The sequence below is a fragment of the Capricornis sumatraensis genome, chromosome 19 (assembly GCF_032405125.1).
Source record: "Capricornis sumatraensis isolate serow.1 chromosome 19, serow.2, whole genome shotgun sequence".
Classification (NCBI taxonomy): domain Eukaryota; kingdom Metazoa; phylum Chordata; class Mammalia; order Artiodactyla; family Bovidae; genus Capricornis; species Capricornis sumatraensis.
In genome coordinates this window covers 54,059,088-54,074,605 of record NC_091087.1, presented here as the reverse complement: position 1 = coordinate 54,074,605, position 15,518 = coordinate 54,059,088, and the positions used below count along the sequence as shown (strand labels likewise).

Here is a 15,518-nt window from a genome sequence, read left to right as displayed (position 1 = left end):
TGCTCCCTGCCAGAACAATGGTTAACAGATGAACTTTTGGGCAACTGGATATGGTGTATGTGTCCCAGACATCTTGTTTCAAGTAGATTTTACCTTAAAATTATTGAGACATATGGTAAGTATGTTGGCTTTTTAAGTATGACTTCGAGTTAAGTGTATCTTTGCCAGATGGATAGCACCAGTTTTTCAACACAATTTATGAAAACATTCCTTTTATAGATATTTATCTTAGGATTTGTGAGGAAAATGATCATCTGATTGCAACGATTTCATACATCATAAACTGCTTTATTGTATGCCATCACAGTTTACTTTGAAAAAATATTCAGGCCATAGATATATACACACATGTATACATATGTATATATGGTCTCTGAAATTATGTATATATATGTGTATGTATAGAGAGAGAAATAGATAAGGTCTAGAAACAGATAATTTTTGTCTGTACTTTATTCTTTGAAATGAATTTCAGCATTAAAATAATAATAATCATTGATGCTAAATAAATGAAACTCCCCTTCACAAATAGAGACAGAATTAGTATTGCCGTTAGCAAAAGGAAATGAAGACTCTGAAAGAGACCAGTTGGTTGCTCAGAGATGGCAGGCACTGCGTGCTGGATTCCAGGATATAGTTTTGAGCATCACAGGTCTGGAAACACCATCAGTTCATGGTCAGACTCTCAGGGACTGCTTAATGCCAACCAAACTCACAAAAGATTATATATTGTGAAGTCTATTTGTTCACCACTGTATCCTTTACACTTAGCGCAGTGCCTACGAGTAGATGTTCCATGGATATTAGAGGAATAAATGAAACGTGTAACAGGAACTTCCCTGGTGGCTCAGTGGTAAAGAATCTGCCTGCAATGCAGAAGACCCGGGTTCAATCCTGGGTTGGGAAGATCCCCTGGAGAAGGAAATGGCTATCCATGCCTGTAGAATCCCATGGACAGAGGAGCCTGGAGGGCTACAGTCCATGTGGTCACAAAGAGTCGGACACAACTGAGCGAATAGCACTTTCACTTTCATGTAACAAGAAACAGAAAGAAAATTTATTACTTTATAACAGGAGAATTCCTGTCCTGTTCCCCCAAATTCCCACATCTACTATTCAGAGTTTCCAAAAGGCCGAGACTTCCATTTCCAGCCAAGATGAAGTCACAGGGACCAGATTTACTCTGCTGCCTGAAACAGCTAAAACAGAAAATGAACAAAATATATGAAACCAGAATATTTTTAAGGCACTGGACACGAAACAAAGAGGGAGAGTCATACCTGAGATGCAAAACAGATGAGATGTGCCCTGCAAATTGCCCCAACTCACTGCCTTGAGTTCTCAGCTCACGAATACACAGGAGAAATCCAGTTGACTGCGTCAACCATTGGACTCCCTGGGTTGAGAAAGAGCTGAGAAGCTAGGAGGGAAAGGCATCTAGAGTTCGCAGGACAGAGCACCAGACAAAGAGAGATCTGCATAGAGAGAGACACCTAAGATCTGCAGAGAGACACCTCCAGTATCCAGCTGACCAGGGCACACGTGAGGAAACTAGCGAGGCCTGGAAAGACTGGTCAAAAGGATTCGCGGGAACAGTGCTGGGCAGTCACACAGGACTGGGAATAGTGCCTGTTACCACCAACCAAACTGGGAGGCTTCAAAATGTATAGGGCATTGAGAGCGATACCCAGAAGGGTTTGCTTCTGTGATGGGGAATAGTCAGTCCTAGTCTGGGTACTTCTCAAGGCCTACTTGTTAAAAGTATGACCCAAATGGATCAGACTGTTTCCCTGTAATGTAACTGCCTCTCAGAACAGATGATCTGGGAGGTCAGCTTAATCATCAGATTGTTTAGTGAGCAATGAAAGTACCCTTCAGAGGGCTGGGTCACCCAGGTAAACCGTGCTCACCTCCCCTGTCCAACCACAGCTTGACACTTCTCCAGGGACCACACAGCCTGTCCTCCAGGTCCAACCCCTCTTCAAATCAGACTACCAATTTAAAGGTTCCAGTAGATAGATCATGTATACCATAGTAATTTGGATTTCAGATTTTATATTCAAGATTCCCAAAACCCTGACTGACTATAAAGGTTTTCTAAACTCTTTACTACACATTTGCATGACTTTGAATAGGTAACATTACTACATGTTGTTGTTATTGTTCAGTTGCTAAATCATGTCCAACTCTTTGCAATGCCATGGACTGTAGCACTCCAGACTCCTCTGTCCTTCACTATTTCCAGTGATGCCATCCAACCATCTCATCCTCTGTCAGGCCCTTCTCCTCCTGCCCTCAATCTTTCCAAGCATTAGGGTCTTTTCCAATGAGTAGCTCTTGACATTAGGTGGCCAAAGTATTGGGGCTTCAACATGTTGACTCTCCTAATTTCATCCTTGAAGAGTGTAATCTCATATCTTATGTGATAGGGTAACTTTATCACTTCTCTGACTAAATATTATGGAGGCAATAAAGGATTAATGCTGCATAGAAAGGAATTAAAACAACAATTAATCTAGTTCTTAAGAATATAGTCTAGTATAATATCTTTTAAACTTTACACATGGGAGACATTCAATAAATATCTGTTGAATGAATGAATATTTTTAGCTAATAATGGGTTTCACATTGTAATGACATTACATTATTTTAATATTGTTGGAAATCCATTTTAAAAGATTTTAACTTTTCCTTTCTTGAGATATTGTTTTGTTTATATTCAGTAATTTAGACTTTGATCGCAAAGGTAGAAATTAAAACAAGTTTGTTTTTTTTTAAGTTCAAAGCACTATGTCTTTCATAGAATATGTAATATATATTGTTCATTACTTTTGGTTTAATCTGTTAGCAACTTATCACTGATCTATGAGGCTTCTTTACTGCCAGGAACCTGAATTACTTCATCCCACCCATAACCAGAATCTTCCAGGCAGACTGCTGATGAGTACCAACCAGCTAGTGGTAGCTTCTCTTTTTTTTTTTTTTTTTTAACAGTTATAGAGATGGGAACATGAAAAGCCTAGAATTGCCCCAAAGTATAGACTTGGAATTCCCTGTGAGAACTGCTTAGAGTTACAGATCAAGTCCAGGATTCCCTGGTAGCTCAGCTGGTAAAGATTCCACCTGCAATGTAGGAGACCCTGGTTCGATTCCTGAGTTGGGAAGATCCCCTGGAGAAGGGATAGCTACCCATTCCAGTATTCTTGGGCTTCCCTGGTGGCTCAGACAGTGAAGAATCAGCCTGCAGTCCAGGAGACCTGGGTTTTATCCCTGAGTTGGGAAGATTCCCTGGAGGAGGGCATGGCAGCCCACTCCAGCATTCTTACCTGGAGAATCCCCAAGGACAGAGGAGCTTGATGGGCTACAGTCCATGGGGTCACAAAGAGTAGGACATGACTGAGCGACTAAGCACAGCCCAGCACATCAAGTCCATGTTCCCACACTTCTTCGAGATCTCTTTGGTCTATCATTTCTTTTCATGACAAAAAGTCAGAAAGGAAAAATGCATACTCACCCTGGAAGGGAACAAGGTAATGAGGCATTCTGCGAGGTCCATCCTCTCCCAGAACTTCCTGAACTCACATGGACCCCTTAGAGCATGTTTCCAAAATATAGGCCATGATCTGTGAGCTCTGAAATCAATTTAGTGGGTCACCAGAAAAAAATTTCTGATGAAATAGAGTAGAAACAGAATGCATTACACATAGTGAAGGGGTAAACATTGTTTTACGGCAGTGTTTTGTTCCAGTTATAAGTGTGAGTGTGTGCGGCATGCATGTATGGACCTGAGTTGGGTAAATAATTTTTACTTAGATTGTGGTCAAACTCTGTGGGAGAGGGAGAGGGTGGGATGATTTGGAAGAATGGCATTGAAACATGTATAATATCATATAAGAAACGAATCGCCAGTCCAGGTTCGATGCAAGATACAGGATGGTCGGGGCTGGTGCACTGGGATGACCCAGAGGGATGGTACGGGGAGGGAGGTGGGAGTGGGGTTCAGGATGGGGAACACGTGTATGCCCATGGCGGATTCATGTTGATGTATGGCAAAACCAATACAATATTGTAAAGTAATTAGCCTCCAATTAAGATAAATAAATTTAAATTTAAAAAAAAGTTTGAAATCTTCTGCCTTGATGAACTCAGCTTCCAGGGTCAGGGAAGGCAAGAAGATTTCAGCAGGAAAAAAATTCTAGCACAGAGAATCTCTTCCCAAACCACTAAAAATCATGGCTCAGCAGTGAGTAGTGCAGTATAGTGGTTGAGAGCAAATTCAGGCTTTGGAGTTGGACGTAGTGAGAAACCTCAATCCTTTGACTCCCTAGCTGCAGGACAGATATCTACAAATGGGAATCATGATTGCAATATAACCTGTCATATGGATTAAATGCAGTAGCCTGTGCAAAGGTCTTAGCATGTTTCCTGGACCACAGCAGGCTCTCGTGAATGATCCATGTCAATGAGGAATCTATGGTTCCTTTAGTCCCAAAGTGAAGAAAGGAAATGGAAACTAAGATTATCTGAAAGTCTCCTGTGTGCCGGGACTCTCAAGAAATCTTCCTCAAGTCCTTTTACTTAAAGACTACTCTAGAAGTGAAGTCTTGTGTCCTCGAGGTCAGAAAGGTCAAGCTATGCTTCCAGAGCTAAGTCAGGATTCAAACCTAGGACTGCTCATGTCAAAATTCACATAAAGTGATTATCAAAGAATTGTTATCATGATGACCATGAGAAGAGAGAAAAACCTAAATTATTTTTTGAACCCAAGACCATAACCCTTGTCCTTTTAATCATTTCTAGTACATCTCTCATCAAAACTGTGGTGGCTCCTGGTGTTATTAGTTGAACATCAGGATAGTTTCCGGGTTATTACCACCCACTAGATGGTTATTACCAAGAAGGCAGGGGTTTCTGCTTGTTTATGCTGCATCCCCAGTGTGTGAACCAAGAAATATTTGTCAAATCAGTGAAAGAATGAATTCCTGCTCTATGGACGTCTACATCCATAGGTGATCTAAAGGACCATAGCACAAAAATCATTCCTGAGTCTTTAAAAGAATCAATCTGTCTGATGATGTAAAGACCCTTGAACTGCCCAAAGATTCATGAGAGCCATGTCTACATGTAACTACCTCTCTCTAACAACAGAATATTATCTGGCTTTCAAATCTACATTTTTTTTCTTGCTCCATTGTACCGGGTTATAAAGTAATAAAGTAGAAGACATTTAAGACCATAAAATGCCCATGCCATTTCTGTAGTCTTGAGAATCAGACCCTAGCAGGACCTAAGAGTGTGTTTTATCGGTGATTTTGGCAGGGTACCTAACAGAGAATCCAGGAGCAAAGCATCATGTTCAACCAGATTGTTGTCCAAAACGCATAGCGTAGAAAGAAAGGAGAAAAATTTATTTGGGGCATATTATACAAAGTGACTGATTAGATTTGCCTCCATAGAAATCCCATCACAGAGAAAATTATATTAAACATCAACTATTGAAAGAACCAACAAAATCTTCATCATCATCAACAAATTTTAAAGGGAAGATTAAACAGGTGCCTTTCTTCATTCAGATTGAGGACAGTTTTACTTTCAGGCAGGGGACAGATTAGATGTGTCCTTGTTGGGTCCTTTCCTAGTTTATTGTGGCATCTTCATCATTATTGAGTGTTTAGAAATCCCATGGAACAGTAGAGATACACAGCAATATAAATGCGAGTTACAGCCTAGAAGTGGGTGTCTTTTACAAGGGGGTTGGAAAATTGGGCATTCACTGGGAAAGCAGGTCATAGAGAAAACACAGGACACCGAAGACTTCAGGTCTCTATGCCTATAATTTTGAATCACTGCCATAAAAAAAAGAAGTCTATTGATGTCTAGGGAAACTGAAAATGGTCATGGTAAATGGCAGCTGTATGGTTCATTTACTGCTATAAAGGATTCCATCAGCTCTTCTGTAGGTTATTATAGCTGCATTTAAAAATGTGAATGTTCAAATAAGATTCAATAGCAACTACCCGAGACTGGATTAAAAACTGTGTTCAATGGTTTATCATTTTTTAAGTTGCTAGTGAATATAATGATTTACTAAAGAAATTTGAGTCAATTTAAAGGTTTGCTGCAGGAAATTGTTATAAATCTCTGAGTTTGGTTTTGTTTCACAGTTTTTCACCTTTGAGCAGTACAAGAAGTTGCTTGGATATGTGTCTCTGTCACCAGCATTGGTAAGTGAGAGTATTTATTATACTTAAGTGTGTGTGTTATTTCATAAAGCAAAATCTGGAAACAAAAACCCTTTTGATTCCCCAAGCTCAGCTACTAAAATATGAATTTGAGTTATTCAATGTTCAGCTACTTGTTGAAAGCCATCTTCCTAATAACTCACAATTTAGCTATTTTATAGCTCCCAGTGATGAATTTATGATAATAATGATATGTGTGGAAAGGCCCATATGAGATATGGTCAAGAATATAAAATAAAGGGTACATTTGTCAAAGACTCCTTTAAACCCCAAAAAATGCATGTGTTTACATACATACTACACATATCTATTTATGTGAAAGTCAAGGTACCTAAAATTATTTCCTAACAGGTCACTTTTCCAGCTTTTGCTCAAGCTGTAGTAAGTCTAGGACTTTAGGTCACTCTGTGGTCAGATGCACTTTGAGGGGCCTTTTATATTTGGGGAGAATAGTGATCTTATAATGTCAGATCAACTATTACATAAAAGTCACTTGGTGATTTGAACATTTGTAGATACCACTCCTGTCTTTCTTAGTGATTTTGTTGCTTTTCACAAAACAAGTTAAATTATATTGGCCAAGTATGTTGTATGAGTACAGTGAGAACTCCAGAAAGAGCCAGTGCAATAATTTCTCCTCAAAATCTGCAAAACCAGACTAAACTAAACTAAATCTACCTTGGCCCTCCAAGTGACAACATGCTTTCCAACCTCTACGAATGTACCTTACAACATACCTTCCATCCTCCAGTTTACCTGGCAGTTTACCAGCCAACAGGGCCGCATTCTGAGCTTCAGCTCTTTAGTTACTTTGCATGCTCAGATGCTTCAGTGTCCAACTCTTGGCCACCCTATGGATCCTAGCTCACCAGGCTCCTCTGTCCATGGGATTCTCCAAGCAAGAATACTGGAGAGGGTTGCCATGTTCTCCCTCCAGGGGATCATCTGGATCCAGGAATTCAAAACTGTGCCTCCCACAGCTTTTGCATTGCAGGGGGATTCTTTACTGCTGAGCCACCAGGGAAGCGGTAATTCGCTGGCTTCCCCGGTGGCTCAGCGGTAAAGAATCCACTTGCAATGCAGGAGACGCGGGTTCTACCCCTGGGTCTGGAAGATCCCCTGGAGAAGGAAATGGCAACCCACTCCAGTATTCTTGCTTGGGAAATCCCATGGACAGAGGAGCCTGGCAGGCTACAGTCTATGGGGTTGCAAAATAGACACAACTGAGCAACTAAAGAACACCAAAGAGTGATTAACAATTAGCTGCTATTTTTTTTAAAAAAATCATACATGCTCCCTTTCTAGGAAGGCTCCAGTTAAGAAACCCAATAGTGTTGCTTTATGTTACGACAAGGAAACCTCTGGTCCAGGCTCCTGCTTAAACAAGGGGGCTGTGAGGAGGGCTCTCATGGAAGAAGTGGTAGCATGAGTCCTAAAATTAATTAATTCCTCAGTGTCTTCCCTGAATGTCTCCCTTCACTTTGGAAACATCTTGTTAAAAGAGGATGGTTTCCAGAGGGTCAGCTGGGTGTTCCTGGGTAGAGCACCTGTACCATGTGAGAGACCATGCTTCTCTCTTGATAACTCAAAAAGAAAAGCATTTGGCCACTCCAGATCCTTTCACTGAATTCATACAAACTGTATACAGTTTTTCTCTTTTCTTGAACTCATTTGTTTCAGTTTCTCTTTGATACAGCTAGACACTTAAACAGCCGTTGAATGTCCCTTGGTGCTCTCCCGTGAAAAGCCTGGGAGGCTGGGAACCTGACAGTTAGCGCTGTCTCTGGAACAACCAGAGTAACATGATATGCTGATAGCTGATCAATTCTTTTGACAAGGGACGCTGAACACTAGTTCTGACAGCAAATGTAGCTGAGTTTTATAGAAGAACAAAAAAGTGAATTACTTGGAAGGTTGCATGTAGTAATAAAAACCTGAACATCTGGATTTTAGCTTTTTTCAGTCAGAAGAGTTTGGGACTAGTATTTTTTCTTTTTCTTCTGCTTTTGGCTTCCATGATGGGAGTCTGAGATAAATGAATAAAGTATTTGGTCTGTTACCCTATACAGATATGTTTAAAATTGTGATGAAGGGGCATTAAAAGAAAAATTGTTAGTTATTCTCTGCTGAAATCTGTGTAAAATCTTGTTCTTCCTCTTTGTGCAACAGTGACAGTGGTTTTTAGTAACAGTAACAGCAATTTACAAGAGGCTTTCACACATGATTTTGACCTTCATAATAATCTTATTAAATACAAAGATTAGATATTATAGTCTCCATTTTACAGATGAGAAAACTGTGGCATAAAAAAATCATTGTCTTTTTTTTTCATGAAAAGGCATTTTATTTTAAATTTAGTAATGTGTACACATCAATCCCAAACCCCCAAGTTATCCCTCCCCTCCTCCCTTCCCCTCTGGTAATAATGTTTGTTCTCTAAGTATGTGAATCTGTTTCTGTTTTGTAAATAAGTTCATTTGTATCACTTTTTTTTTTAAGATTCCAAATATAAGTGATATCCTATGAGATTTGTCTTTCTTTGACACATTTCGCTTAGTGGTAATTTCCAGGTCCATCCATGTTCTTGCAAATGGCAGTATTTCATTCTTTTTAATGGCTGAGTCATATTCCATTGTATGTACCACATTGCCTCTAAAAGATTCATTTATACAAAGTTGCCGCTGACACACGTGTTGTTTTTGTGTGAATTATGAAAAGGTGCTCCTTTCTCCTGACTAATGGCTTTCCAGAACTCCCACTTGGCAAATAGGGTGCAGGGTGATTTCAGCCTCCACATGCACCTATGTGCGTAAACTACTGTACATGGCAGCTTTGGTCACACAGCCAATAAGATGGCAGAATCACAACCTAAACCCAGACCCCCTGGCCCTGGATCCTGCCCTGGTTCCATCTTGCCTCCCCTTCTAAGGATATAGAACATTGTTTTCTCCCTTTTCTCTTTTAGTCTCCTATTACAGACTCCTAATAAGAGCTTCTGTTCTTTACTCTTCATTGGCTTCTTTCTTCTCCTAGTTGTATATAGTATAACTTCTGGAGTTTGAGCTTCAGCACTAAAGAATTATTTTTTCCAACATCTGCTTGAAGGCTTGAAACTTTGTTTTATTTTGTTTTCCTGCCAAGTGTGTGTGTTTTAATAGTTGTAGTTATTTAAGTTTCTGAAAAAAAAAACCCTTCAGCATTCTATTCAGAAGAAAATTCTAAAAGTTGTTCTTTCCTAGTGCAGAAATTCTTAACAGGTAGAAAATAACTCGAGACACAGTTACCTTTTGCTGAATGTTCTAGATTTCATTTGAGCCCTTCAAGACAACCTAGCAATTTCTGACCTCAACTTTTATCCCTCAGCTTCTAGGTCTGGAAGAATAGGGCTCAATTTAAAAAAACAGATAAAGGAAGAATTTTAAAATGATTTTTTGTTTCTTAACTTCCTAGAATAGTGACTCTAAGAATGTGGCTATATATTTAAATATTTTCAACCATACTCTTTGGTTACCTGAAATTTACTTTTTATAAACATTTTATTGCTGGTTCTGCTCCTTGAATTTTTTATATGCTCGCTAAATGTGTTTAAGCAGTTGTTTAAAAACGAAGCTCTCCTTTTACTAAGTCAAACTCTTAATTGTTACATGCGCAGATGTTTTAGTATCCACCTTAAATACATAAAACAACCTTGCTTTTCATTAAAGGACAAAGTCATTGTTGATGGGGCTTTGACGTTTTATTTTGAATTGTTAGGATGTGGTTTGTGGCTTCTGTAATTTCTGCTTCATGAATTGTCAGCATCGAATCAAGATCTAAAGCTGTTTAGTAATGGTATATGGTGCATTTATGTGAGTTTCTCCATTCTCATTATAACATTCAGCTGCATAGTGTAATGAGTAAGATGTTTAACCTCATACACATGATAACTTGTTTTAAAGTATTGATTGACTTAATTTTTCTAGACATTTGCTGTTGCTGGACTGGGATCTGGACTAACAGAAGCCATCGTGGTCAACCCTTTTGAGGTAGTAAAAGTTGGCTTGCAAGCCAATCGGAACAAATTTACAGAGGTAATTATTTAACGTTTTCCTATTGTTGAGGGAATGTAAAAAATTGTTTTTAAGTATATAGTATAAAATTATGAACCCTTCTCCTAGCCACTTGTTAAAGCCATACTAGCTTATTGTTAAGGAAGTAGCATAAGAAAAAGTCAAACTTCTTCCACAGGAAAGTGCTAACAAAAAAGCACTAAAGTCTGATGGACAAACACGTTTAGACATTTTTATTTTAGAGCTGTAATGAAATGTATAATGACTTATTTGGAAATATTTTCTCTACTTTTGGCAAAACCTCTATTTCACATTTTACTAAAATAGACTGTAGCAAAAAAACCACTGAGGTGATAATATTGTTGTGCTTTTTTAAATAAAAATTATGAAATCATTTTTTCAAAATTACTTCATTCCCTACTCCACCCACTGCCTTCCCCCAAAGATTCTGATAATCTGTCAAGCTTGTCTTTTGGTTAAATCTGAATGAGCGGGTTACTAAACCTGAGTAGACGTCACCACTTGGACAATGATGGGTCTTGACATTTAATCGCTGGTACATGATGTTCCACGAAGACAGCTTCCCTTGGTCTGTGCTGCCTTCACTTCCTTCCAGTTGCCTAATAATTCCCTTTAAACCACCAAGTCCAATTGCTCTTCTTTTATTCTTTTGGGTGCCAAGCCGAAGGTAGGAAAAAAATAAGGAGATTGGCAGTTCAGGTCCTTTCTTAGCATTTGAATTTACTTCCACAACTGGGTAGCATGTGGTATAAATTGGTCTAGAGGTTCTGCTGACCTGAATTTCTCTGTAGAAAAGCTCCCCTGCCTACCACTTAAGCAGCTGCTAATGGGTGGAGACCCCGCTCACTCCCACCCCACTTCCTGTCTGCTGATACTGCCTAAGAGCTCTCTGGCAGCTTCCTGAGCAGAGCTATGGGAAAGAGAGAGAGCCCTACTCACCTTAGCTGCCAAGGCCTACGGAGGACAGGGCTGGGCTATTACAGCTCCTCAGATGAGGTCAGTCCTAATTAAGGGAGATTTTTTTTAAGTTTCAAAAGGTTGTCCTAATTGCAGAGATACACAGCACTTTAGAAAAGGCTGAAAATTCCTGTATTGCCCTACTCTGTTTCTGTTTTGCTTTTTCTCTATTCTTCCTTGAATGATGGGAAAGATGGCAGGGACCAGAAGGAAATAAAAAGAAACACTTCTCCAATGTCCTATCAATATGGAGCATTTAAGACAGCCCCCATGGAATCTGCTCAAGGAAAATTTGATTTGTTAGATGGGGAGAATTACCAGCTAGGAGAATTGGAGCTCCCCATTCAGTGTCCTATTTTACCTATTGGGAAGCATGTCTTGGGGCAGGAAGGAGTGAGCAAAAGAATACACAGGCCTTTCAACTGCAGTCCTTCATCAAGACAGCGTGTAAGTAGAGAAACACAAAATGGGACAGAGCACCAAGAAGCATTCACAGGAGTGAAAATAACGAATTATCATAGCACGCCTACTCACACCTAATGTTCTTTTTCTCTGCTCTGCCTTCAAGGAGGTTCTGCACTGAGGCCATGTAAGCCCTGGTTATGTTGTGCATGTGCCAAGGCCTTGCTAGAACACATTAAATGCCCTTGCAGCCCGACACAAGAATGCTGCATGTGCCCGTGCTCCTGGTTCATTGACCAAGTGTGGTCTGTGTAAATTGTTGGTGTATATGCAACTGTTTTTTTTAAGCTGGGGAGAGAGAGGAACTTGTTTGGTGTTGTTCCTTTTGCAGAATTCACTAAACTGCATTCAGAATTCATTTACTTAGACAAAATACAATCTATTGGGTTCCTTATAAAATGTTTGTCGTATTACATCAACTAGTCAGAACATAGTAACAGAGGGATCACGTAGGTCACAGGTGTCAGCATTTATTTCCAGCAGTTATCAGGATTCAGTAGCTGATTAGAGGTGACACTTTGTAGGCAATATTGATCAAATTGAAAAGTAATGCATAGTCATCCAACATAAAGTAATAGGGCTATGCCTATTATCAAAAAAAACTGAGAGAAAGAAGTGACATGATAAAAACAGCATATTTCAGATCTAGTCATTTAAAACCAACTACCCTTTCAGAGAAGGCAATGGCACCCCACTCCAGTACTCTTGCCTGGAAAATCCCATGGACAGAGGAGCCTGGTAGGCTGCAGTCCATGGGGTCGCAAAGAGTCAGACACGACTGAGCAACTTCACTTTCATTTTTCACTTTCATGCATTGGAGAAGGAAATGGCAACCACTCCAGTGTTCTTGCCTGGAGAATCCCAGGGACGGGGGAGCCTGGTGGGCTGCCATCTATGGGGTCGCACAGAGTTGGACACCGCTGAAGCGACTTTGCAGCTTAGCAGTGCCATTTTGGGCAAGTGCAGATTGAGAGCAAGAGGAGAAGGGGATGACAGGGAATGAGATGGTTGGATGGCATCACTGACTCAATGGACATGAGTTTGAGCAAACTCCAGGAGATAGTGAAGGACAGGGTAGCCTGGTGTGCTACAGTCCATGGGGTCACAAAGAGTCAGACACAACTTAGTAACTGAACAACAGCAAATGTGATAATATATACAAAGGTCTTAACAGAGTCTGGTACATTATAGGCACTCAACCAATAACAATTTCTAGATGTAAATTGATCCTATAAACCCTTAAGGTTTAAGAAATAGATTTATCTTGAGATACGTTCCAGTTAATAGTAACAGCCCACTCCAGTTGTGGGTGTAAAAACAGCTTACTGGGCAATGGTTCCCTTAGGTCATTCCCAACTGACAATACAATCCATTTAGCTAAATTCTTAAGGGAAGGCAGCCCAGTTTCAGTACCCACTGAGGTCTTTAAACTCAAAGGAGGTCTGTTATCATAAACAGTAGTAGTTGGCTATCTGTTTACTGTAAATAACTTGCATGTAGCAGCAGAAGTTTGAGAGGAAACTAAAAACATTTGAAGCCACTTTGGAAAGAGTTCTACCTCAATCAATATGTTCTTCCTTCAGAAGAGTCATATCAAGTAAGCATATATTCTTCATCATGTTTCATGGTCACCTCACCTGGAGGTTGTGAACGAAGCTTATTTTCAGCCTTTTCAGTCAATTACTAGCTATGATTTAAAAAAAAAAAAAAAAAGAAGAAGAAGATACCCCATGCCAAAGGCAAAGGAGAAGCCCCAGCAAGACAATAGGAGGGGCGAAATCACATTTAGAATCAAACCCCATATGACCAGAGAAGTTCGGAGGGCTTAAACAAAACCTTGTGCACGCCAGGACCCAGACCCCACAGAGATTGAGCTAGACCAGTCCTTCAAGCATTTGAGTGTCTCCCATGGAGGCACGGGTCATCGGTGGCTTGCCACATGGGCAGGGGCTCTGGGTGCTGCAGATCTGGGTGACACAGCATGTGGCCTCTTGGAGGAGGTCTCCATTAACCCCACCATAGAGCTGCAAGCAGACGACCCACACACTGCAGAATAATTATACCAAATAAATTCTGGCACTGTTAAGAAAGTTCTAGGACCCACAACAGATTTCCCAACCTGGGGATCTGGCAAAGGGACTGAGAATCCCCAGGGAATTTGACTTTGGAGGCTAGTGGGATTTGATTACTGTACTTCCACAGGATTGGGAAAACAGACTCTTGGAGGACAGAAACAAAACCTTTTGCAAAGCAGGACCCAGGAGAAAGGAGCAATGACCCCACAAGAGACTGACCCAGGCTTGCCTGTGAGTGTCCAGGAGTCTCCGGCAGAGACAGAGGTGGACAGTGGCCTGCTGCAGGGTCAGGGGCACTGAATAGAGCAGTGCGTGCGCAAGACCTTTGGAAAGAGGTCCCCACTATCTTACTACCCCTGCCACAGCTTGGTCTCAGGTCAAACAACAGGGAGGAAACACAGCCCCACCCAGCAATAGGAAATTGGATTAAAGATTCACTGAGCATGGCCCTGCCCATCAGAACAAAACCCAGTTTCCCCCACAGTCAGTCTCTCCCATCAGAAGCTTCCATAAGCCTCCTCATCTATCAGAGGGCAGACAGAATGAAAACCACAATCACAGAAAACTAATCAAACTGATCGCTTGGACCACAGCCTTGTCTAACTCAGTGAAACTATGAGCCATGCCATGTAGGGCCACCCAAGATAAACGGGTCATGGTGGAGAGTTCTGACAAAACGTGGTTCACTAGAGAAAGAAAGAAAGAAAGTGAAGTTGCTCAGTCTTTCTTGTGTGACTCTTCGTGACCCCATGGACTGTAGCCTACCACGCTCCTCTGTCCATGGTATTTTCAAGGCAACAGTACTGGAGTGGGTTGCCATTTCCTTCTCCAGAGGATCTTCCCAAACCAGGGATCGAACCTGGGTCTCCCGCATTGTAGGCAGACACTTTACCATCTAAGCCACCAGGTCCACTGGAGAAGGGAATGGCAAACCACTTCACTTATTCTTCCCTTGAGAACCTCATGAACAGTATGAAAAGACAAAAAGATATGCCACTAAAAGATGAAATACCAGGTCAGTAGGTGCCCAATATGCTACTGGAGAAGAAATAACTCCAGAAAGAATGAAGAGACAGAGCCAAAGCAAAAACGCCCAGTTGTGGATGTGACTGGTGATGGAAGTAAAGTCTGATGCTGTAAAGAACAATATTGCATAGGAACCTGGAATGTTAGGTCCATGAATCAAGGTAGATTGGATGTGGTCAAACAGGAAATGGCAAGAGTGAACACTGACTGACGTTTTAGGAATCAGTAAACTGAAATGGACTGGAATGGGTGAATTTAAGTCAGATGACCATTGTATCTTCTACTGTGGGCAAGAATCCCTTAGAAGAAATGGAGTAGCCCTCATAGTAAACAAGAGTCCAAAATGCAGTACTTGGGTGCAACCTCAAAAGCAACAGAATGATCTCTGTTCGTTTCCAAGGCAAACCATTCAATAGCACAGTAATCCAAGTCTATGCCCCAACCACTAATCCGCAGAAGCTGAAGCTGAACTGTTCTATGAAGACCTAAAGACTTTCTAGAACTAACACCCAAAAAAGATGTCCTTTTCATCATAGGGGACTGGAATGCAAAAGTAGGAAGTCAAGAGATACCTGGAGTAACAGGCAAGTTTGGCCTTGGCATACAAAATGAAGCAGGGCAGAGGCTAACAGAGTTTGGCCAAGAGAATGCACTGGTCATAGCAAACACACTCTTCCAAAAACACA

General features: G+C 40.8%; 1 protein-coding gene across 1 annotated transcript in view; it reads left to right on the top strand.

The window, feature by feature from the left end:
• The window catches only part of SLC25A21 (solute carrier family 25 member 21), a 216,548-nt gene that overhangs the window by 157,821 nt on the left and 43,209 nt on the right, over nt 1-15,518 (top strand). The window contains exons 6-7 of the mRNA XM_068990978.1: nt 6,165-6,224; nt 10,205-10,312. Coding sequence (XP_068847079.1) covers nt 6,165-6,224; nt 10,205-10,312 — 168 coding nt within the window. The remainder of the gene's footprint in view (nt 1-6,164; nt 6,225-10,204; nt 10,313-15,518) is intronic.